General features: G+C 35.8%; 1 protein-coding gene across 5 annotated transcripts in view; it reads right to left on the bottom strand.

Moving 5' to 3' along the window:
• Prkg2 (protein kinase cGMP-dependent 2) overlaps positions 1 to 23253 on the bottom strand; it is a 110208-nt gene that overhangs the window by 34692 nt on the left and 52263 nt on the right. For 3 of the 5 annotated variants that reach the window (XM_048364172.1, XM_048364171.1, XM_048364174.1), the window contains 7 exons: positions 17213 to 17290; positions 15549 to 15643; positions 12194 to 12262; positions 8019 to 8117; positions 4858 to 5011; positions 2620 to 2756; positions 538 to 627 (listed from right to left, as the gene is read on the bottom strand). In XM_048364172.1, coding sequence (XP_048220129.1) covers positions 538 to 627; positions 2620 to 2756; positions 4858 to 5011; positions 8019 to 8117; positions 12194 to 12262; positions 15549 to 15643; positions 17213 to 17290 — 722 coding nt within the window. Of the gene's footprint in view, positions 1 to 537; positions 628 to 2619; positions 2757 to 4857; positions 5012 to 8018; positions 8118 to 12193; positions 12263 to 15548; positions 15644 to 17212; positions 17291 to 23253 lie in introns of those variants that run through there. The other 2 variants (XM_048364173.1, XM_048364175.1) reach the window with 2 other exon arrangements.

Here is a 23253-nt window from a genome sequence, read left to right as displayed (position 1 = left end):
TGGGGTTTGAACTCAGGGCCTGAGCACTGCCCTTGAGATTTTCTGCTCAAGGCTAGCACTCTATCGCTTCTAGCCACAGCTCCACTTCTGGGTTTCTGGTGGTTAATTCTAGATAAGAGTCTCACAGACTTTCCTGCCTGCGCTGGCTTATAACCACAATCCTCAGATCTCAGCCTCTTGAGTAGCTAGGATTACAGACATGAGCCACGGGTGCTTGGCCAAAGCAACATTTTTAAAAAATTGATTCGCATGGCACCAAGCCAGATTAAATGAATTACAAAGTTTGGCTAAGTATATCATATGATGATCATATGCAGCCAGGGTTGAAAAATTACTGCCCCAGGTGAGACTGTCTAGATGTTTACTTAGCTTTAACTCCTATGACCTAATAGGGGTTAGCCTTCCCACTTACTTTTCTGCTGTCTTTGTATTTGTACACTCTATTTACTTCTACATACTCCTATGCTCATTATCCAAAAGATTTGATACTGTGTCTACCTTCCTGTGTTTTTCTTTCTCTACCTCTGTTTTCATTACCTGTCCCTTAATATACTCCACAGCTCCCCACCTAAGCAGGCCTCCAGAAGCATGTACACGTATTTATTGTCCTTGAAAGTACGATATAACCTGTAAAGACAGATTAAAAGCACAGTTAGAAATACAGGTTACATTTCATTTTGCACTTCTAGTTTTGTGAAAACAAGTTATTTTGAGAAATATGGTTTTAAAACTCTTTACAATTGCTTTAAGTTCATCATCAATAACATTGGAGAAAAAATAAGCCTCTTTTCCATACAGATATCCTACAGCCACACTGGGCTTCTTACCAAGTCCTCTTTGATCATTCCTGGGACTCTGGAGTTAAACTGCTCTGCTTCTTCCCACAGGCTGAACTGCTTAATCTCAGTTGCACTGAGAAAGTTTTATCCCTTCTTTATGGCTAAGCCCCACGTCCCCCTTCATAATAAAATAGCTCATTATCCCGCCTACAAAACATGACCTCTCCCCTCCAAAGCCACGGGCCTGTGTGTGTATAGCACTTTGAAGATAGGCCTTTCACAAATAAGTCATGTCGTATGCCTCCCAAACTTATTATCTGGTGTTAGATTCCTTGAGAAACAGACTCTGAGACATAGCTTTCTAAGCAGTAAATCTAAAGGAGAGTGATTGAGAATAATATCTCCTATAGGTGGTGGTGGAGGAGGAAGCAGCCTGGGCAGAACAAGGGAGGGCTGGACTATGACTTAGTTTCAACAAGGCCCACTGTCAAAGAATTGAAGTTGTATGGCCCTGGAAAGACAACATGTTGAGCAAGGTGGTTCTCCTCACGTCAGAACAAGGCCAGAGAGGGTTTAAGCTATGATTCTTACATGTAATCGTCCAAGAAGCTGAGAGGAATAGAATCCTTAGGTCTGCAGTATATCTAGGAACAACACCATATTAACAGTAAAAGTACTATCTGGGTTCTCATAATGATCAAGACTCCTTTCTCTTCCTAGCATCCTGCCTGGGCTAGTGCAGACAGTAGAGCACCCAGGTTATATGCAAGTAGAAGACCCTGGAGCCAGGCAGCCCAGGCAAAAATCCCAGCTCGAACCATTTCTAGTCATGCAAGTTCAGTTTTCTCTCAGAACATATATGTTTATTTGTTTGTATATTACTTATGTATTATTGATGATACATATTTATTGAAAAATATAAATTCACTTGGTCCTCCTATTAGGCTAATAAGACAAATGTGATTATTTTTTTACCCCCTCTACATATGTACTTCTTAGAAGAGTACATAGTACATGCTAACCTTTTAGTATTGTATATTTTGCCACTTACGGTATTTATTCTTCTTCTTATTGCCTTACTACATGTTGCATACTTTATGAAGGGCTAGAAGGGGAATATGAATACCCTAATCTATGCCATTAAAAGTCTCATCATATCAGGCTAATAAAATATTAATTTTGAAAGAGTATCTGAGAAGATAATTAATATAAAAATAATTAGAAGATGGCTGCAGCATTGCCTTGAGTTTAGACTTGCTTTAACTTTGAAAACTAGTAATATGCATCATCTGGGAATATGGCTAGGAAGAAAGATTCTCTCAAGGCATTTGATAAAAATATAAATTTTCTTCATTATAAGACACTGTGTATCACCCCAAATCACAAATCACTGCAACTGTACTCTGGAGCACTATGGAAAAAATGTGCATATAAACTGGCTTACATGATAAATAAACCCATGAACTCACAAGTGAAAAGGGTAATAGCTCAGATTAATTTCTGTTTCTCCCCTGAACTCTGGTGATATTTACAGAAATTAAAATATAAATACTAGGAGATGTTTCCTATGGTACTTAAGCATTGCAAGAACCAGGTGTGGATAAAATAACCACTTGAAAATACATTGCAATAATATTGCTCGAGCAGGTACACACATACACACACATACACATACACATACATACACCCCCCCCACACACACACTTGTGAGGCTTACCCATAAACAAAAAGAAACTGACAACTTTGTCCCTAGAACTGGTTGGAAAATCCTGCCCTTTAGCATGCAAACACTGACAAGATGAGCCAGAAACCTGTGTCTGGGAGGCCTGAGCTCACTTACTTTACAATGAACGGAGAGCACAACTCCTCCAGGATCCTCTTCTCCGAGTAGATGTGCTCTTGCTGCTTCGTGTCTACTATGTGTTTCTTCCGTATACATTTCATAGCAAAAGCAACATTCTCATTTTTTACTTTAACCTATGCAAGAAACAGAAACATCTTCAAAATTAACTTACTAGGAAACACTTGGACTATCTATATAAAATATGCTAACAGCTTAAACTTGTCTCACACTTAAATAATATGCAAGGTTTACCCACGTATCCTATTAGGCTTGAGTTCTATTTACAGAAACACACTTCCTTCTCATCATGATTATCCACATAGTCATAGATCTGGTCTGAATTTTTTGGGGGGTAGAAAAATTATTCTGGTTAGGAGACCTAAAAGTCATTCCATTTTAATTGCACAATATGAAATATAAGTATTGTCCCCAAATTCTCACTTTTTAATGTTCACTTCTAATTGTATTCATTTATTTTTATTTATTTTTTATTATCATCTCTGATTTTTAAAATAAAAAAGGAAGTGCTACATCGAGCTCCATATCTGCACTATTCACTAGGGGTTGCTTAAAGTTAATTAAAACTAGAAACTGAATTTCTCAGTTATATTGTCTACCATTTCCAAAGCTCAACAGCAACATCCACCTATTTGCTATCATGCAGGGTAAGCCAGATAGCAGGGCATTTCCATCAGGACGGAGATTTCTATTGGATAGAGCTCTAGTTTCTGAAAAAAAATCAAAATTTTTCTTTAGGGACGAGGTAACAAGTTTGATAAGAAATGTATTCACTGCTTTACATATGAAACTGTAATCCCTCTGTGCATCACTTTGACAATAAATATTTTTTTAAAAAATCAAAGCAAGTATCTTTTACTCTATAGGTTTAAACCCAGTAAGTTTTGGTTTGAAGAAAAAAAAAGTCTAATAAATAGATTACACTGAGAAGTAAATAATACTTACTGTGCAGCAATAGCTGCATCCTATATTTTGCTTACATCCTGTTAGTACTACCTATGAGTTTTTAATCAATTGTTGAGTTACTGCTTTAATAATTGTCTGGGAAAACAGTTATTAGCTTTTTAAATTCAATCCTTCTTTCTCTTGTAGTACTGAGGATTGAACTCAGGGGTAGGTAGGCTCTGTATCAGTTGACCCACACCTCCAAACCTAATTCACTCTTTTAGTGGAACATACCACTACAGATGGATACCTGCATATGGCATGAGCAACATATAGATTTTTTGTGCCCTATTATGAAATCATTATTCCCTTCCACCCATCAAGGACAAGTACAGACTATGTGGGAAATGTGCTAGTTTCTAGCATTTCAGGTCTGCCCAGGGCCATCCAGCAGATGGAGGCATCAATAGAGTTCCCAGAGGTCAATGCACAGTGATTTGTTAAAAATCTGGTCGGCAAAGAAGGTCTAGGAACTGCCAAGGGCTCAGCGCCATCTGTGCCTCAAATGGTCCCAGATTCCCACTCTGCCGTTTCATTAGGACACTTAAACTGACAGAACGACTTCTGCTACTCCTTGGAAGCTGATTATTAAGCTTAGACAGTTGGTGGTGTGGAAGATACAACTGAAACCAGTCTGTACGTTTCCAGATGTTTTACTGAGCTTTGCAGAGGCTGCACATCAGATATCCTTTTGCAGTCATCTTCTTTTTTCCTGATGGAAAATTTTAAACAACCCCAAAATAGGACAATGAAAACTGAATGTAGACATGGTAGTGGAGTTAATTACAATTACTAAAATATTAAAGATTACTCTTCTATGGAATATCTGTTGGCTGGATTCCCTTTCTCTAATATGTAGAGCTAATGTGTTGTGTGTGTGTATATATACATGTATATATATGTACATATGTATATATACACATATTTTGCTGTTAGGAAATGCTTTTTTTCACATTTGTAGTCCTTGGGAAAGCCTACTTGGCACATTTTTCTATAATTGCTATCCAGAAAAAAATTCACGAAAGGGTGTGACGTGAGAAGCTTGAAATTGCAGTTAGTTATTGTGTTACTAGCACAGATATGCTGCTATACAATAGACAGATGAGCAAAGTTTACTTTCCCAATTTGAGTTCAAAACAATACTTAAGATAGCAATAATAACTCATATAGTCCTCCAAGATAAACTGGAATATAAAACAAAACAAAATAAATCAAAACAAAACAAAGAAGTCAAAAGGCTTCTCTCAGATGCTTGAAACGTAAACCCCTTACAAGCTCAACTCTTCCGAACCCACCAACGCCCAGTGTGGCGATAATCTCAAGGTTCTGGAATGGGGATGAGGAGGAAAATCTGGCCACCTTCTCCTTTAGCTGAATCATCTCCAGAGAGAGTGCTTTGGACAGCTTCCAGTTAGACATGGATCGCCTGCACAAGAGAAGTGAAAGTTGACATACACACACCCTTAGGCAGGCAGGCACCAGGTCGTTCATAAATTCCACTGAAGTCTTACTTCTGTCTATACTACTGCCTGGAGTACCATAGAAACTGTATCAACATTGATAGATTGGATTCACATCTGGGAAGAAATAGAGCCACACACACACACACACACACACACACACACACACACACACACACACGGACCAAGGAATGTACAAAGGTCAAAGAGATTCAACGAGAAGTAAAATAAGTTTTGTAGCCTTCAAAATAAGCCTCAGTAAAGTTGTTAATAAACAACCCAGAAAAGGAAGTGATGGAAGGGAATAAAACCAGGGCTATTTCATTGGTGGCACAATTAGAATGCCACACTCAAAGTCTTACCCAATTTTACTACGTGTGCTAGTTTGGTAAGATCTTTTAGTTATTGAAGACTTGCCTGGGAAAATTGCTTTGTAAAACATTAAAACACGTTTCTTATTTTATGTCTAAATATCACTCTTTGGGAATACTTATTTTTCTCTTTTCATTAAGACTTACCATTCTGAAATATATATATATATATATACACATATGTATACACATATGTGTATATATATATACACATATGTATACACATATGTGTATATGTATATGTGTATATGTGTGTATATATACACTGTCATTACAAAAGGGCCTTTGGCATGCTCAAAAACTGATATGCTGAATTGGAACCTTTTTGTGCAACTAATTCAAGATAATGATTTTAAATGGCTGAGTGCCAATGGCTCACCTCTATAATCCTGGCTACTCAGGAGGCTGTGATCAGAGGACTGTGGTTTGAACCCAGCTCTGACAGAAAAGTTCACAAGACTCCTATCTCCAATACACTACTAAGAAACCTACTATTTTGAAAAGGTTGTAAGTGGAGCTGTGGTGCAAGTGATAGAGTGCTAGCCTTGAGTAAAAAAAGGCTTAGGGATAGCACCCAGGCCATGAGTTCGATCCCCAGAACTAGCACATGCGTGCGTGTGCATACACACACACACACACACACACACACAACTAAAACACACAAATAATAATAAATTAAAATTTCAAGTGTACTGTCTTCTTTGTGTAAAACTTATTAGCCACTACTGATTGATTGTTCTAATTTAACTCAAAATTCAGTCTTCTGGAAAATTTGCCTTATAACTTTGAAAGTACTATTACAGAAACATGTCTAAGCTTTCATTCAAAAAAAGGGCTGAGGGTTTGGCTTAGTGGTAATCACTTGCCTCGCATGGATGAGATACCCTGAGTTGAACCTCACACTTATAATCACACTTAAAAAATTGGATTTCTATTCAATTTTAAAAATCATTACTGTTAGTACATTTCAAGGCCCACGTAACCCTTTGTCTGTACACATTAAGTCCTTGAAACAAGCTCCAGCAAGCTTTTTCAAACCATAGTCTTACTCTACCTATAATCAGCTATCATTGATCCTGCAATTAAATCACCAAAACCATTATTCCCTTTACTGAGAAATTTCTCCCTATAATTCGTATTCCTCACTTAAAACAAAGGTGCTAACTACTTACAGACTTAAACAATCTCTATTTGAATGGTAAGAAGTACCATGTTTGTGGAAGAACTACTTAAAAATTCCCCAAGAATTTCCTAATAAAGTCCATGTTCATTGCTGCACTATTTTTATTTACCATAGTCAATTTATAGAAACACTCCAGATGGCCTACAATGGATATACAGATTATCTATTATATATATACATATATGTATGTATAGATATATCTACATACTTAATATATATCATAAATATGAGAATATATAGAAAAGTGATACATATGAATATATAATGTATATTCTGTATATAGTCTATATATTTCATATCATATTCATACATATTCATGTGTATATATTCACATATATATTACTTTTCTTTGATCCATACACTCACATATACAAACACCCACACATGCCCACAAACACACATACAATGGAATTTTATTCATCTATCAGGAAGAATAACATTATATCATTTGCAGGGAAATAGATGGACTTGGAAAAAATTATGTTCAAATGAAATAAGTCAGGCTCAGAGAGTAAAAGGGAGCATGTTTTCTCTCATATACAGAAGATAGATCTAAATTATAAACATGTATGAAAACATATATACACTGACTATGTTATATGCAGGGGAAAATTCCAATAGTTTAACTCCTCTGAACCACTAAGTTACAGTTTAACAAAATGAATACCAGGAAACTGAAACATATTTTGTTGGGAGGGGGAGAGTTCAAGGGGAGAAGGATCAGATGAGTGGAGAGAGGAAGAATGGGCAAGGACAGCCACAACATTCAAGGTATGTATGTGAAAATGGATCCAGGCAACTTTGGGGGGGGGGCGGGGGAAGTAGGATTTAGATAGATGACAGAATAATGGATGTGGTGAGACTGATCAAGATGCATTGTAATTGTAAATTGACTTACTGAATTGCAACCCCTTTGTATAGTTACTTAAAAATAATTTAAAACAGTAAGATAAAATAAAATAAAAATTACTCTATAGGGGTGTTCGTATGATGGGACAGACAGTCCAGCTTTTCATATGATTCTACTCAGTTGTTGGTGGTTGTCTGCGTGTATGGATAATTTGGTATGGCCCTCCAATAATGTTATAAATATCCAAATGGCTCCTTGGCTGATTCAAAGTTCCCCATCCCTTCCTCATTCTTTTTTTTTTTTTTTTTTTTTTACCAGTCCTGGGCCTTGGACTCAGGGCCTGAGCACTGTCCCTGGCTTCCTTTTGCTCAAGGCTAGCACTCTGCCACTTGAGCCACAGCGCCACTTCTGGCCGTTTTCTATATATGTGGTGCTGGGGAATCGAACCCAGGGCTTCATGTATACGAGGCAAGCGCTCTTGCCACTAGGCCATATCCCCAGCCCCCCCTTTCTCATTCTTATCTTCCAGCAGAAGTGAAGTCTTTCATAGGAAAATGTCTCCCACGTACTTTGCATGTCTCTTTTCGTCATCTCGGTTCAGGGTGGCCACGTACCCTTCAAGGTATTTTTGGAGTTCTTCAAATGTCCCAACAGTTTGGTTGAATGTTCTAAACAAAAAAACAAACAAATAGATAAATGCCTCCATTCTGATCATGGCAATACAAATTGCTATTCTTAAACTCATGAAAACTGTTTAGTTACTTGTGGCTTTTTATAATTCTTTAAAATAATTTATGGGATAGTAAAGCTACTGCAATCAATAATGTAGACTAGTTACCGGAAGTTTATATTGATCATGTGAGTTCCCGAAATAGCTATCAGTGAGAAGACCAAACATTTTCTACAGATTTCTGTCTTGTAGTTTTGCTTTCTCAAAAATCTTTTCTTTTTGGGTGGACGGGTGCTTGGTTTTTATTGTTCTGTTTTGAGACAGTGAAAAGGAGTGTATCTGATGTGTTTTCTGAATCTATGGGTAACAAGTGTTACAGATTCTTCTAACTTTGTTTATTTGAATTAGACTATGTAGATTAAAATTTAAAATAAACTTATTCCTTTTTTATCTCTGAACATTTCCCACATGTAACATTCTTTCACAACTAACTTCTCCATTTTTTACTTTAACTTAATATTTCTCCAAGATGCATGCTAGCTCATGCTTCATAGATAACAGATATATATTGGGTGCCTGTTTTAATCTCCTATCCCAGCCCCTTGTCTGTGGGATTTCTTGCATACGTGGCTACCCATGAGAAAAGAATCAATCCCCAGTGAAAGGATCATTTTCTGAATTACACTTCCAATTCTCCACACATACCCACACTTACCTATCTACCTTGATTTGTGACTATTAGGTACTTATACTCTCTACATCAAAATAGAAGCCTTGGAAGTAGAGAACCTGCTTTAAATAGCCCTGTAACATTAAGCACCTAGTATATAATATAACAAAAAATTACCTCCAAACATCTAAAAGTAAATAAAACCAGTATCACCTCAATCACATACTGTCATGGTTTACTGCCTCTGCACAAATTTAATTGACAGTCAACCTTTATATTACTTAGCATGTATTACAGAACTAGGCTGTCTATTTTATATTCTTGCTTCCATAAATACCTTCCATTCTTTTCTGCTTGTTCTATAAACTGACCCTTGGTAACTGCAGTAAGAGATAAAACAATACTACCATGGGATTCCTGTTTTCCAGAATCGTTGAAATTTTCAAATAAAAAAGAAAGATTTGGGGCGCTTTTATTTTTATTTTATTCCACCCTTTGACAATATTTGTTCTTTGCTATTAATCTCACTGAAGTATTATTAGAAACAAATCTATGTTAAGTATAGGTGATATTGGTATTACAAGTCTCTGTAGATTCGGCCCCTTAATCTTTAAACAATAGTTGAGTAGCTACAACATTCTACCTGTCACTTTGACTCAGCTGTGTTTATTCAGTTGTCACAGTTTGAAGGGCAGACTAATCAACTCATTTGGGATTTGATCGATCAGTAATGGAGACATCACCAATAGCACTTGCCAAACAACACATTCCCATGTTTTATCACCTTTACAAAATAGGAACTAAAACTCAGACTTTTAACTCTCCTTTTTCTGCACTGTAATCATTCTAATCATTTGTTAAAAATCATGCTTATGAATGAAGAAATGCAGATCTGGAGGTTTTTAGTCACTGCATTTCAGAACAAGGTGGTGCCCTTCATTCAGCCATCTGGTAACACTGCCCCTATGCCAAGGACTGTGTCAGATGCTGGCAATGTAGCCTCGTGGCAAGAGTACTGTGTTGCTGTATTCATGAACAGAAGAGTGGTAACACAGATGTTAAATGAAACAAGTATAAATCTAAAATTAGCTATAGAGGGTGCTATGTGAGCATTATTTTAGGATTTTAATTGACTTTATAAGTCATAACTAGGGAGGTCATACCATTTATCTCCAAAACGGAATACTTTTCATAGTGCAATAAAATATAAAAAATAAATACAATGTTAGGATAACCCTCAATGTCCCAGGAAATTAAAAATTCTAGGACAGCCTAATTGTAGTGGATACTGAAACTCTCTTCATATCATGTTTCATTTTGTGTTGTGCCAAATGTATAGACTACAAATAATAAACACATAAAATAAACGTTTCAATTATATGTTTGCAAGTAATTTGTAAAACACATAGAATTCCATTTTTTCATGGGTATGAGATAATATATAAATATTCCATGTATATAAGTACAATAAAGAATGGGGAGTTCTTTCTCTCTATCATATATTTTGTCCAACAAATTGAAACAGCTACAGCCTACACTTGATGTTATTCAGTTTATACATGCATTTTTAAGAAACTTATACAGAAAAAATGAATAATTGAGGCAATATTGTACCAAAACATTTTTTCCATGTGAGAAGTGTCATCCAAAAATTACCTTTAACTGAGCACCTTTGACGCTTTCCTAGCCCTGCATCTTTTCTTTGGAATTTTATTTCACCTGGAGTGAGTTCCACATTTCTTCTTTGCTCAGAAAAATCCTCTTAATTCTTTAAGCCCTATTACTACACTAAAAAATAAAATACAATAGCCACTACTTCATTTTCTGAGAAGGTGGTATGGGAGCCAAATGGAAGAAAGAAGAAAGAAGAGAGAAGATGGAAATGACTCCAGAAGGCTGGAAATACCTCCTGCTCAATTACAGATGGACTGTTGGACAATTCTTTAACCTATTTTATAGTCACTTTTCTTATCTGTAAAGGAGAATAAATATAATTCTAAGTGATACCAAGAAGTACCAGGTTTTAAAAAATATTAGTATTATTATGTCCAGCATTATAAGTAACGCTTGGATTCTAGATGAAACAGTTTCAGTTTTGGAGTGTGCCTAAAAAGTGTGAACTAGGCATAGATTAATAAGGGGAATATGGATAAGATATTAAGTGACAGTCATTTAGCTGGCATAATATTTGAAATTTTCTTTGTATTAAATCAGCAGTTGACTATATATTCCTTTGTGAGGCCTCTTGTCATTTTACTGGTTGTTCTGATATTTCTCATGAGTAAATCCAATTTATTTGGCTATACTGTGACTTCACAAAGACAATAGCCAGCTCTGATATATTTGAATTTCTTTTGTCATACCTAGTAAGTAGGCAATAAATGCTTAACTTATTAATAATAGACCGAAGAGGCCAAAATATGATTTGACATGAGTGAAGGGTACGATATCAAACATTCTGAAAAACAATCTAAGATAGACAAAAATATTGACACATGGAACAAATTACTACAAATGTTCAAGCTTCTCTGGAAATATACATTGCTACTGAATATTGTATGCTTTGAGAGAGGGTTTATTCAAAACTTTTTTGATTGCTGGCAACATTAGAAAACAAATTATGACCTGTAGTACTATTTAATCAGGAAGCTGAGATCTGAAGATTAGGGTTTTGAAGCCAGCCAGAGTATGAAGTCCTTCTGTCTCTTATCTCTAAAAAAATCAGGAAAAAAACTGGACTGAAAGTATGGTTGTTTCAGTGGTAGAGTGCCAACATCCAAAATAAAATGCCTCTCCCCTGATTAAAGAGAATAGTTAACTAGCAAGGAGACAGATAGATTTGTTAGAAAAACAGTCAAGAAATTAAAATATGATAAGCCAGTTAAGAATAAGATCCCTAGATAGTGTTTTCAGTGCCTTACCACCCAACTAATGAGATACTAGAGAAACCTGAGTAAGAGAGCCCAAACCCATGGGTTGATATCAGCACAAAAATACAAATGAATAATGTGTTTAAATCAGGTTACATGCTAAAAATTATAAAATGATTCACTATGTGTATGGTAATAAATCCATAAGGGCACCAATAATCTGAATTTTCTAGAGAACGCAGAATTTAAGTCAGTGTATGCCTGGTATTTATGTACAAACTTTGCACACAAAATATTTAGCCTGCCATTATCTTTCACTGCCACAGACAGATTAGATCAGAAGGCTGCTTCCTTCTCATGAATTTTAATCAGAAATGCTCACAGCTGAGGATTGTCCAGCATTTCTGAGTAGTGATGAAAAATGAAAAACAAACAAACAACAACAACAACAAAAATCAGCCTTCGGAGTAACAGAAGACTAAGTCTTCCGTGGTGGCAGTAGTCTGATTTTCCCAGCAACATAAATGTACTCACTCTCGATCTATAACTAGGCACGCAACATCATTTTCTTCAGCAATAATGTTAGCGGATCTGACATCATCACTGTGGACAAAAGCAGGGAAGTCAGCTTTCAATACAGCTAGAAACAAGACATTCAGCTTTGTTAAGAGAATCTAGTACTTTACACAAAAGGCACAGACATCACTTAGATTTCCAAATGTTATGCTTAACATTGTAATTTATTTTCACACACACATATGCAAAAACACACACATAGGATTTGAAATGCATCCCAATAAAGCTTACATATACAAAATTTCAAAGTAGATATCTGTGCTGGGAACATACAAAAATAATTGACTATATCTTTGTATAGAATGTTGTTTTTAACTCTTTGTCACTCAAAATAAAACACCTACCTCTTGATTAAAGGAGAATAACTAATTATCATGCAGGCAAAGTAAAAATAAATTATTCAGAGAGATTCGTTGGGAAAACAGTCAAGAAATTAAAGTATGATAAACCTGTTGAGAATAAAATCTCTGGATGGTGTTTTCAGTGCCATATCATCCATTTCATTAAGTACTAAAGTACCTTCGCCTCACAGAATTTAAAATTAATATTATTGATTTAAAATATGAAATTAGTAATGCCATATATGAATTGCAATTGATAATAAAATGTAGTGTGACTAATAGTAGCATCTTAGAGGTGTGTAGTAGAATAGACCATCTTAGGATGGAATATATATATATATATATATATATATATATATTTTTTTTTTTTTTTTTTTTTTTTTTTTTTTGCTAGTCCTGGGCCTTGGACTCAGGGCCTGAGCACTGTCCCTGGCTTCTTTTTGCTCAAGGCTAGCACTCTGCCACTTGAGCCGCAGCGCCACTTCTGGCCATTTTCTGTATATGTGGTGCTGGGGAATCGAACCGAGGGCTTCATGTATAAGAGGCAAGCGCTCTTGCCACTAGGCCATATCCCCAGCCCTGGATTATATATTAACTGATGGCAAGTTTAATTTCTTAATGAATACAAATGAATCAAACATAATGTAATAAATTTCTTTTTTATTGGAGGCCTTATTATGTGAGATTTTTCCCTCTGTTACAAATTCAAGATTCCAAAAAAAGTGATCCCAAAAATTTACACCTTTTATCTAGTACTCAGTGTTCAAAGATCCACTGTAGGTAAGCTAGGAGTAAACATTGGGAAAGCTCTGACAAATTCAACACAAAGGGCGACCTGCAGAGAATGGAATCACTCAAGGCCCTCCACCTTAGTGAAGGACAAGGAGAAATTCCACATGTAGCCCATCTCTTCCATCCTAAAGAAGCCCTGTGCCTGCCTAATTGACATCCAAAGACCTTCTGGCATAATTTACAGTCGAGTCTCTCCCCAGTTTACAAAATCCTGGCTTTTGGGTCAGAGGCATGGTAGATAATACTAATTTATATCTGTAAATAGATAATATGATAGATAATACTCAATTTATATCTGTAAATATGAGAGAGAAAGAGAGAGAGAGATTGACACAGGATCAGAGGCAGAAGAAGAGGCAGGAACAGAGGTAGGGATAGAGTTGGGGAAAGTAGCAATGGTTGAGATAAGAGACACGTAGAAGTGGATATAGCCACAAACATACATGTTAATGTGGGTTGTAGACCAACTATTTGTGAGTTCCGACACAGGAAAAAGGTATGGTATTCCTTTCACATGTCAGTGTCATGATGGTCACTGACAAATGCTTTACAACTATTAAATGTTCATACATTCAAGTTTATTTCATAGTAACTGTAAATGGCACGGATTTATTTCTACAAATAAAATTATTCAAGAACTCATGGAACTATTTCATGTCAAGTCATGAGGGTATACAAGGAATACTGATTTACAGTGAGCAACTCCTTAAAAAGTACAAAAAATGTAAAAGGAAGTGCAAAAATGTAAAAATATTTGACTACAACATCCTTCTTCTTCACTAGCTTGTGCTTTCAAACACAGGTTGGGAAGTTGAATGCTTATATGTTAAGCCTAAATTTCTATGTTTGTCATAGGAAGATAATGTAATTGAGTATCAGCTTGTTTTGTCTAGAAATATGAGAAAAATAATCTATAAATGTTAAAAATATACACTGAAGTCCTACATAATGATCTTGATTATTTACAAAAAGAAAGATAATTTCCGTTACTGAATTGTCACATTATCATCTAGTAAGTGAAAAAATTAAAGTTTATCTTGTCGATAAATCACACTTGTAAGTTGTTTAATAAATTATAACCACTTTTTAAATTTTAATACTTGAGTTTGCTTTTTAAAATGAATAGTTCATTATTTTTAAATAATCAAATTTGTAAGTAATTATAAATACTTTTGTTCTCTGAAATTATAAAAATGTCATACAAATCAGCAAAATCTTGACTTCATAAAATAATCAAGATAATAAGTGAACAGCAGTGCAATTCCTTTTCTCCAAGCATAAATTTGGAATTCAATCCTTTAGTTGTAGCACCAGTTTTAAATACATCATAAGTAATTTCAAGTATTCATATAAGAACATATGTCACTCCAAAAAAGCTAGGTTGCTTGGTATTTCAGGTAGCTATTTCTAATTAGGAAAGTGTATTTCTCTATACATGAGGTTTTCTGACTTTCAGGAAGTTCAGTGTCATTTATCTGCCATTGAAAACATTATTACATGAGTTAGATCAATAGCAAATGAACTCATACCTCAAAAGACTAAAGGTTAAAATAGAAATTTCAAGCATAGTATTTTGACATGTTTCTAAAATGTACAAAATAAACAAGTTTCAGAAATCCCTATGTATGCATTACTTTTTAAATGATGATTTAAAACCATCCCTATTTAGGTGAACAAATGCAGCAATGGTACTCACTAGAAACTATATTGAAAATGAACTATCCAACTTGTGGGTGGGAGAAAGTGAAGGAAGTTATTACCTGACTATGTAATTGTGATTGGTAAAACAAAACAAAAACCCCCACAATTTTATAAAGTCTCCATTTGATTAAAATAATTAAGCAAAGTACTCTTTCAAACTATGTAAAACTTGTTCTTAAGTTTCAAATTTTCCCATTGTAATCCTGTTTACTATCTCTTATTTCAAACACAAACCTAATACAACTCCCATCTTATTTTTCCTAATAAACTTGAGACTTCACAATGACTTTCTGTGCAAAATTAGTATAAGTGTATATTTCATATTAATTTCTTAGAAGTCATTGTAATGTTTTTGTTTCATTCCTAGGTATTTATTGTCATTTACTAGTAACTCAATTTGACCATTTTGAATAAATAAGTTCCCATGCATGTAAAATAGTCCAAGTACTTTAAATATTCATATAAATTCATGGGTTCACCTGATGAGAGCTTTTTCTCCAAAGTACTCTCCTTTCTGCAGGGTTTTTATCAGCTGTGGTTGGTCATGGTCCTCTGTACTCTGTGTGACTTTTACCTAAGTGATGTTACATAATTAAAAGGAAAGTTAATTTTTAAGCTACTGTCTTTATACATTATTTTACTATATTTAACTAGGATACATCAATAGTGCAAGAGTTTCATCATGGTAATTCCATATATGCAGATATGTACTTTGAACAAGTTCACCCGTTTTAGACTGCTACCTGTGTCTTTCCTTTCCTTTTCAAATACTGGTTGATGAATTTCATTGTATTATTTCATACATATAATGTACTTCAAGGTAACTTTTTAAAATGAATCTAGTGACTCCTTCCTATAGATCCTCAAAGCAAGTATCAATGGTCCTGTTTAATGTTCTTTTATTTCAAAAAGTTTAATTGAATTAACAAATCAATCACAAGTATGACAAAATAGCCAGATCCTGTGTACCCTCTAAAATGGAATGCGAGATGGGGTTTGGAAGAGACCACAACTTCTTTGGGCATCTTAAAATGAAATATGATCCAGGAAAATATAAGAAATCCATAGAACATCCAAACAAAAAGTTCAATATTACCTATTTATGGCTAGAATTATTTCAATCTAGCATAGTAATAGTGTTGTTTCATGGTGATTAGAAATTCTGATTGACATTTATGTCAACAAATTACCTTTTTTGTTAGTATTAGTAATAAGTACAGCCCCTTTATTAACCAGATTTTTTTTTGCTTTTAAACACAGTTACCATATAAAGGAGAGATGGCAAGAATTGGTTTTGACTATTGGGGATATTCAAAGGTTTGGAACATTTTGTCTGAACTTTTCCTTCACTGGGGCACAGTTCAAAGTTCATTTGCATGTAAACCAAAAAATTACAAAAAAAAATACCTAGGTCTTTGAAAATAAACTCTTCCACAGAAAAAGAAGACATATCAAATATCTGACAATTTAAATATAGAGGGGCTCTGAGTCTTTGCCTCAATATTTCTCAAATATTTTTTGTATCTTTGAGGAACACTGAGTTGAACACAAACCAGTTACCACCTTAATAACTAAGTAAAGAAAAGAACACAGACCCATGATAGATATGTAGAGAGAAGATAGATTGATAGATGACAAATATATATAAAGACAAATTTGTATCACTATCTAAATCAGTTTGAGTTACAGAATATAAAATTCTCAATCCATGCTGGTTTTAAATCTTGATGTCTAACCACAGCAATCCTCAATTATTGAGTCCATTTTTCTCTAGCTGCTTGTCATCCTGTCTGTTGGATGAAAGAATATTCCAACACTGTTCTTGGATTGATGGAAAATATGTATTTACAGCTAATAAAGGACCTCAGAGATAACCTAACTATAATATATAATGAAGCTGGGCCCAAAGAAAGTCAAGTCGTTGCCTAGGTTGGTCACTAAGAGAGTTACTCTTCAGCTGTAACTGGGCACAAGACGCCCCTGGCCCCACCCCAAATCCACCTCTTTTGCATAATCCCAGGAAATGCTCCCACAGGAAGTTCTTTTATCCATCCCATGCAATGGAGCGCACTATACATTTATGGAAAACTGATTAAAACAAAACTTTTTGTGTTACTTTAAATATGATTTCATTAATAATTACCTTTCCTTTTGCCAAAATGAAAAAAGTGCTTCCTTCTTCACCTTCCCTAATGATATAATCTCCTTTGTCGTAGTATTCCTATTGGGAACACAGGAGAAAACATTAGACCCGAGTGGAGGCATACAATCTAAGACATAAAGGCAGTAGAACATTTATCTCTGAAATGAATGTTTTGCACCTGCTTCTTTTATTTATTGCTCATTGTAACTTTAAGCTTTTCTTAAATTGCCATCATCAGCTGTAGAAAAGGTTAGGAGACTTTATTATCTACATTACATTTATGGTTTTGGTTTGGTTTCAGAAAAAAAATTCACTTGGAATATTGACTTTTAGCTATGGAGAACAACATCACAAAGAGAAAATAAACATAATTAACGTGCAGTGAGTGTTCACCTACATAGTCTAAATATAAATGTCCTGGTGATTGGCAACTCGCTGAACATTACATCTAAAAAAGAGCAAATGATTACATCGTATATTGAAAATATTATCCTTAATGGATATTGGGACCTCAATTTCTATTTCTCCGAAGATCAATAACTCCTACAAAGATCCCACACATATTAACTAGTTTTTTCATATGTATTCTTTTTAAAGACAATAACTTAAAATATAAAGAAATTAGACATTTTTGTAAATGCTGATTTATCTTCATAAAATTTCAAATGATCACATATTTATTTTTATGTATTATTGTTTCTTTCCCTCATAGAATATTATGTAACTAGAGAATGCTTGAGCAAGGAAATATAGTTTAACCGCTTCTCAAATAAAAAGACCAATATAGTACCTGAGAAAGCAAAAGATGGATTTAACTGTCTGTCTCTATATTGCTTTAATTTGATCTTGTCTCAAAGTTATAGAACTGAAATGGATCTCTTAATTATTTATGCACATAAAATAGACTTGTTTAATTTTTTAAAAAGACATAAACCACAGCATAATAGCTCTCTTTTGTTTGTCTTTTAGATTTGAAAATAAATTCCAGCAAAACTACTTTTGTGTGATTGATTTTCATTATCTTCTTGGTCAATTTACTCTTACAACCAACTTACACTTATGAAATAAGTATTACTCCTAATCTGAATAAGGATTTTTTACTTACATGGCATTACGCACACTTGAAAAACATCTCAACATGCCATTGAAAGAAGTATGATGTCTGAGGGAGGAAAGTATTTTGAATCCAAACCAACCTATTTTCAAATCTCAGTTCTACACTGAGTTCCATTTATCAATGCGTTAAATTAAAATCCATTTACCGTTCAAGACTTAAACTATTTGCTTTCAGAGACTTAGAAAAACTCATTCATTTTTTCTGCCACTGAAACAAATGACCACAAATGCAGTGACTTAGAACCTCTTTTATTGTATCATAACTTCTGGGAATCATAAAATCCAGGCACAGCCTGGCTTGATTATGTTTCTCTGCTTGGGGTGTCTCAAGGAAAAGTTGGAGTTACCATTGGAGATGTGATTCCTTCTGGAAGCTCAGAGAAAATCTGCCTTTAGTCTCATTCAGGTTGTTGCCAGAATTCATTTGTAGAATGAGGCCCCCATTTCCTTACCAGCTATCAGAGGAGACTGCCCTTTAAACCCTGCAGGACTATTATATAGGACCCCCTCTATTACAGGATCGGTAATGGTCTGTAGAATTCTAACCCTTGGTGCCTCTACTCTAACAAGAAATGTCTCCTCTGTCGAGGGCTCATATACTTTTACTCAGCTCACCTAGCCAATCTGAATAATGCCCTATTTAAATATATCTTCAAAGTCTCTTAAATCATAAAATATATCACAGTCACACATTGCAGGGATTAGGGTTTGGCCTTTTGAAGGATCATTTTCCTTATTTCAATAAGTTGTTTGAAGACAAGGTTTTCTGGGGCACTAAGAACATCTTGCATATAGTAAGTGTCCTTCTAACAGTTCCTGTGCAAAGGATGAAGATTGTTATAATTGATTAGCAGTTCTATGTACTGGACTTCAGTTTCCTTTGCTGTAAATACTAAGATTATATACCTACTACAACCTAACATTGTTGGAGGATGAGTAGGGGGTAGGTGCATGTAAAGTGCCTGGTAGAGTGTTTAGTATATACCAGGTACCTGGTGACCGTAATGTCTGGGAAGAGGCTACAGGCTGATCCTCAATGCTCTATGGACACATATGGCAGCAGTGCAGGGGAGTTCCTACTGTAGTTGTAACCATATAATTAACTTTGAGCTGAAACAACTGGGGCAGAGGTGATACATCCTACATCCAGGCCACACTCATGAGTACTTTTGTGCTCACATCTTCAGAACTTTTCCCCCATTTTAATGAATGACCCCATGAAACCTTGAAAACCACATGCTGGTAAAAATGGCCAAGTAGTCATCAGCTTCAGTTCCTGAGTGTATGTGTGGATGTGAGCGGAAACATCTTTCCTGGACTGATATGTGAACAAGAGCCACATTTCTATTTCATGTGAACAGGGATGTTCTGAATTTCTTTGCATTCTGCTTTGCTTACTCTACCTCTTCACATATTTCTCATTTTAGACTTATCACAAGTCTTTGTTACAGACAAGATCAGTTTAACAGAGGTGTTGATTATGACCCTTATGAATGACCATAATACCAAAGTACAGGTGCTTTCATTCTCTAGTTAATATCCCTTTCCTTTTACTAAAACTGCAGTCATGTCTGATTTTTTTCTGATTCTGATCATCTGCTCGCCAGTCTTTCTGTCCCAATCTCTGTCCCCATTGCCTACAGAGCATAAAGAACATGGAGAATTTTGGCAGTGCTATTCAGTGGGATAAAGCCCTTGATGTATACAGAGGTGTGGCTTTCAATCCAATCAACCAGATACATTTAAAAATAAAACATTAGAAAGGAAACACTGAGACAGAGCTTAATTGTTTCATGAGGGACAACTTTCCTAGTAGCATTTTTCCCAGGAATGATTCTTTGTCACCCAGTACCCCAGAAGGAAGATGAATAATGCCTCCCAGTGTGTTGACAGTAACTTCATAGATCAGAAAGGCTGTGGAAATAGGTCAGACCAAAATATATAGTGGTAAGTACTGGCCATGATGCTGGATTCTCCAGTGTTTGTCAAGCCAGGGTGGTCACCAGGACCAAAAAGAGAAATGCAAACACTGTGGTTATTGTCCTTGTGGTTTCGTTGCAAAGGGGTCCTTTAAACGACACAGAAGCCATGGACTCTGTCCTGTAAAGCAATGGGTTTCAAGCATTTTTCTTATCTACAGTAAGAAATGCATTTCACATGTATACCCAATGCATCTACTAGAGTATGCACATGTGTAGACCCTTGTATAATTGAAATGTATTTTTCAAAGCAATATTTGTGTTTACTACTCTGATTTTTAAAAATTGTCCTACTTGGCCAGCTTCATGACCTAGCAATGATTTATGACTTGTTGCTTGGTCACAAATGTTTCAAAGGAAGATGACTAAAAGCTATGAGAATAGTTACTCTGGTGTGTGGCCAGAAAAAAGAAATCAATTTCAGGGTAGACTAAGAAGTTCAGAAGAAAACCATGCACAGAGACAGCAACAGCTCTAGATGGAAAGATTTTAGTTCTCACTAAGGAAAACACTCATTTTGTGTTAGCGTACCAAAAGGCTAAATACAGAGTGACTGTAAAAAGCCTATATAAAACTAGAAGGAAACTCCAAGGATGTGGAGGAAAAACAAGCTTAGACAGATTCCCTAAGACTCTCTACTATGCATTTGCATCTAGAAATCATCATTACAAAGAAATATCAACATTATCAACATATAACTATGCATGTGATACACACACACACACACACACCCCACACAAACATTTTCATGTATCCTGCAACTATATACCCAAATTTGTTGCTTAAAACTTTTTACAATTTGAGTTGTTACCATTTGTGTTTTAGTTTTCAAGTACAATATTTAAGATAGCTTTAAAATTTTAAAGCCAACACACATGAGTTAGGTGGATACTATGTAAGGTATTGCACATTAATTTAGTACCTGGTTTCTTATTTCCAAGGGACTAAATCCTACACAGTGGAATCCAACACAAATTTTTCCTATCTGGGCAAGGCAGCTCTGCAGAATTCTGTGACTTAAAGAATAAAATTCATAATGATGTGACCCATCGTCCCATTGTTTTGTGACCATGTGCACGATATGCTCAGCACAATTAACTGACAGGACAGTAGCAGAGGAAAAACACACTCATTTCCAGACTTTGGACTAGTGTATTTTCCACTTCCAGACCTGCTGAGATAACTGTGGCAAAATCCACAAGTGTCTCTGCTTTCGTGTGGTTCCAGTGGAGATCATGACAATGAGGAAAATGCTCTGACTTACACCCTGCTAGCGAGGACTTTCAGAAAGGAAGACTAGAGTTGGAAAGAAAATGATTAAAATTCCACAGTGAAGAGGCAGACCATGGCACACTCTGAATACATAGATTCTCTTAATAAGCAAACCATTGCACCTCAATGCTTCACTGAATGCAAGCATCCCAACTGAAAATGTTAATAACGTGGATTTAGGGACTCCTACCAAAGTTTCAGGTTCAGAATTGTATGGGTGCCAGGAAATGTGCCTTTCAGTAGGCACCATGGGTCTGAAGAAAGAATACGTTGCATGCTACTCTGTCCCCAGGCCATAGTACAAGTGTGGCTTTGTGAAAGACAAAGGTTGAACAGACTGCAGAAGGCCACTGGGTCAAATTCCAGGGATATGCAGCACTGGGGTGACCTTCTAATGAATCAAGGTGCTTGTGACTCAGGAGAATACCCTTTGGACTGTCACCTGAGAGGGAATAGAAACACTTTCTTTCTTCTGCACCACACAGCAGCCAGGTGCACAAGGCACATGTGATTGATTTCCATTTCATCAATTGTGGCCCTCCATTCTGATACTGTGAATCTCCTTAGTTGACTCTGAAAGTGCAGAGTATTGGTAATATTCCCATTTGAGTTCCCATCAGATCAGGAAAGACATCAAGGCAGTGACCTCTTTGAGAACAGAACGCTCTGTACAACTCAAGCTACAAAGCGAGAGAGCTGCCAGGTGCCAGTGGCTCATGCCTGAAATCCTAGATACTCGGAGGCTGAGATCATAGAATCAGCGTTCAAAGTTAGCCTGGAAAGAAAAGTCTCTGTGAAACGCTTGTCCCCAATTAACCAATCATAAACTGCAAGTGGCACTATGGATTAAGTTGTAGAGCACTAATCTTGAGCACAAAAGGGTTAAAGGATGGTGCCCAGGCCCTGAGTTCAAACCCTACAACTGAACCAAAAGGAAAAAAGTAAAATCAAGAGATCAAACTGGACCATAGCACAGTTGGGGGCCTTTGTCCAGAACTTCAATACACAGTGATCTTCAACATATGAGGTAAACTGCGTAAGGATTGGTGTGTCTCCCTTCTCTACATCCCTTCAGCCTACCCTTCACCACCTCCCAGCACACACAAAGAAAAATCCTTCCAGTTCAACTCCTAAGCAGCATAACAGACTCTGTTTGTTTTCTCAGAGATCATGGTACCAGTTTGTGGAATAGCTGGTCTGAGAACTCAGCGGGTGCTCTCTCATAACTCTGTGCATTAGGGATTGACTCTTGTCAGGACTATGTTGATGGGTCCTGAGTCCAAACTATGCTGATAAGCTGTATGCTTTCCTTAGGCCGAAATAGATTCCATTACTTCCTTGTTAATCACTTTTGCATCTGAGAATTTTCACACATTACAGAGACACATTTGTTTGCCAGGTATGAATAAAGAGCTCTTTATAAACTGTGCTGCTGTGTGCAAATGCTAAGATACAGGAAAGCACATTTTCTAGGGTGTTTTAAAAGATGAGACTTTCATACATGAATTGTGTGCTAATTAATACAGAATCTGAGCCCCCATTTTATGTTCTTTAGCTATTGCTTATGGCTGAAATAATATGTCTAATTGACCATTTCGTTTTAATGATACTAAATTTTCATATTTGCTATCAGCATGGAATTCCCCTCTGGTGAGTCTACTCTATTAGTATTAT

The sequence above is a fragment of the Perognathus longimembris genome, chromosome 16 (assembly GCF_023159225.1).
Source record: "Perognathus longimembris pacificus isolate PPM17 chromosome 16, ASM2315922v1, whole genome shotgun sequence".
NCBI lineage: Eukaryota > Metazoa > Chordata > Mammalia > Rodentia > Heteromyidae > Perognathus > Perognathus longimembris.
This window is presented reverse-complemented; position numbering and strand designations above follow the sequence as displayed.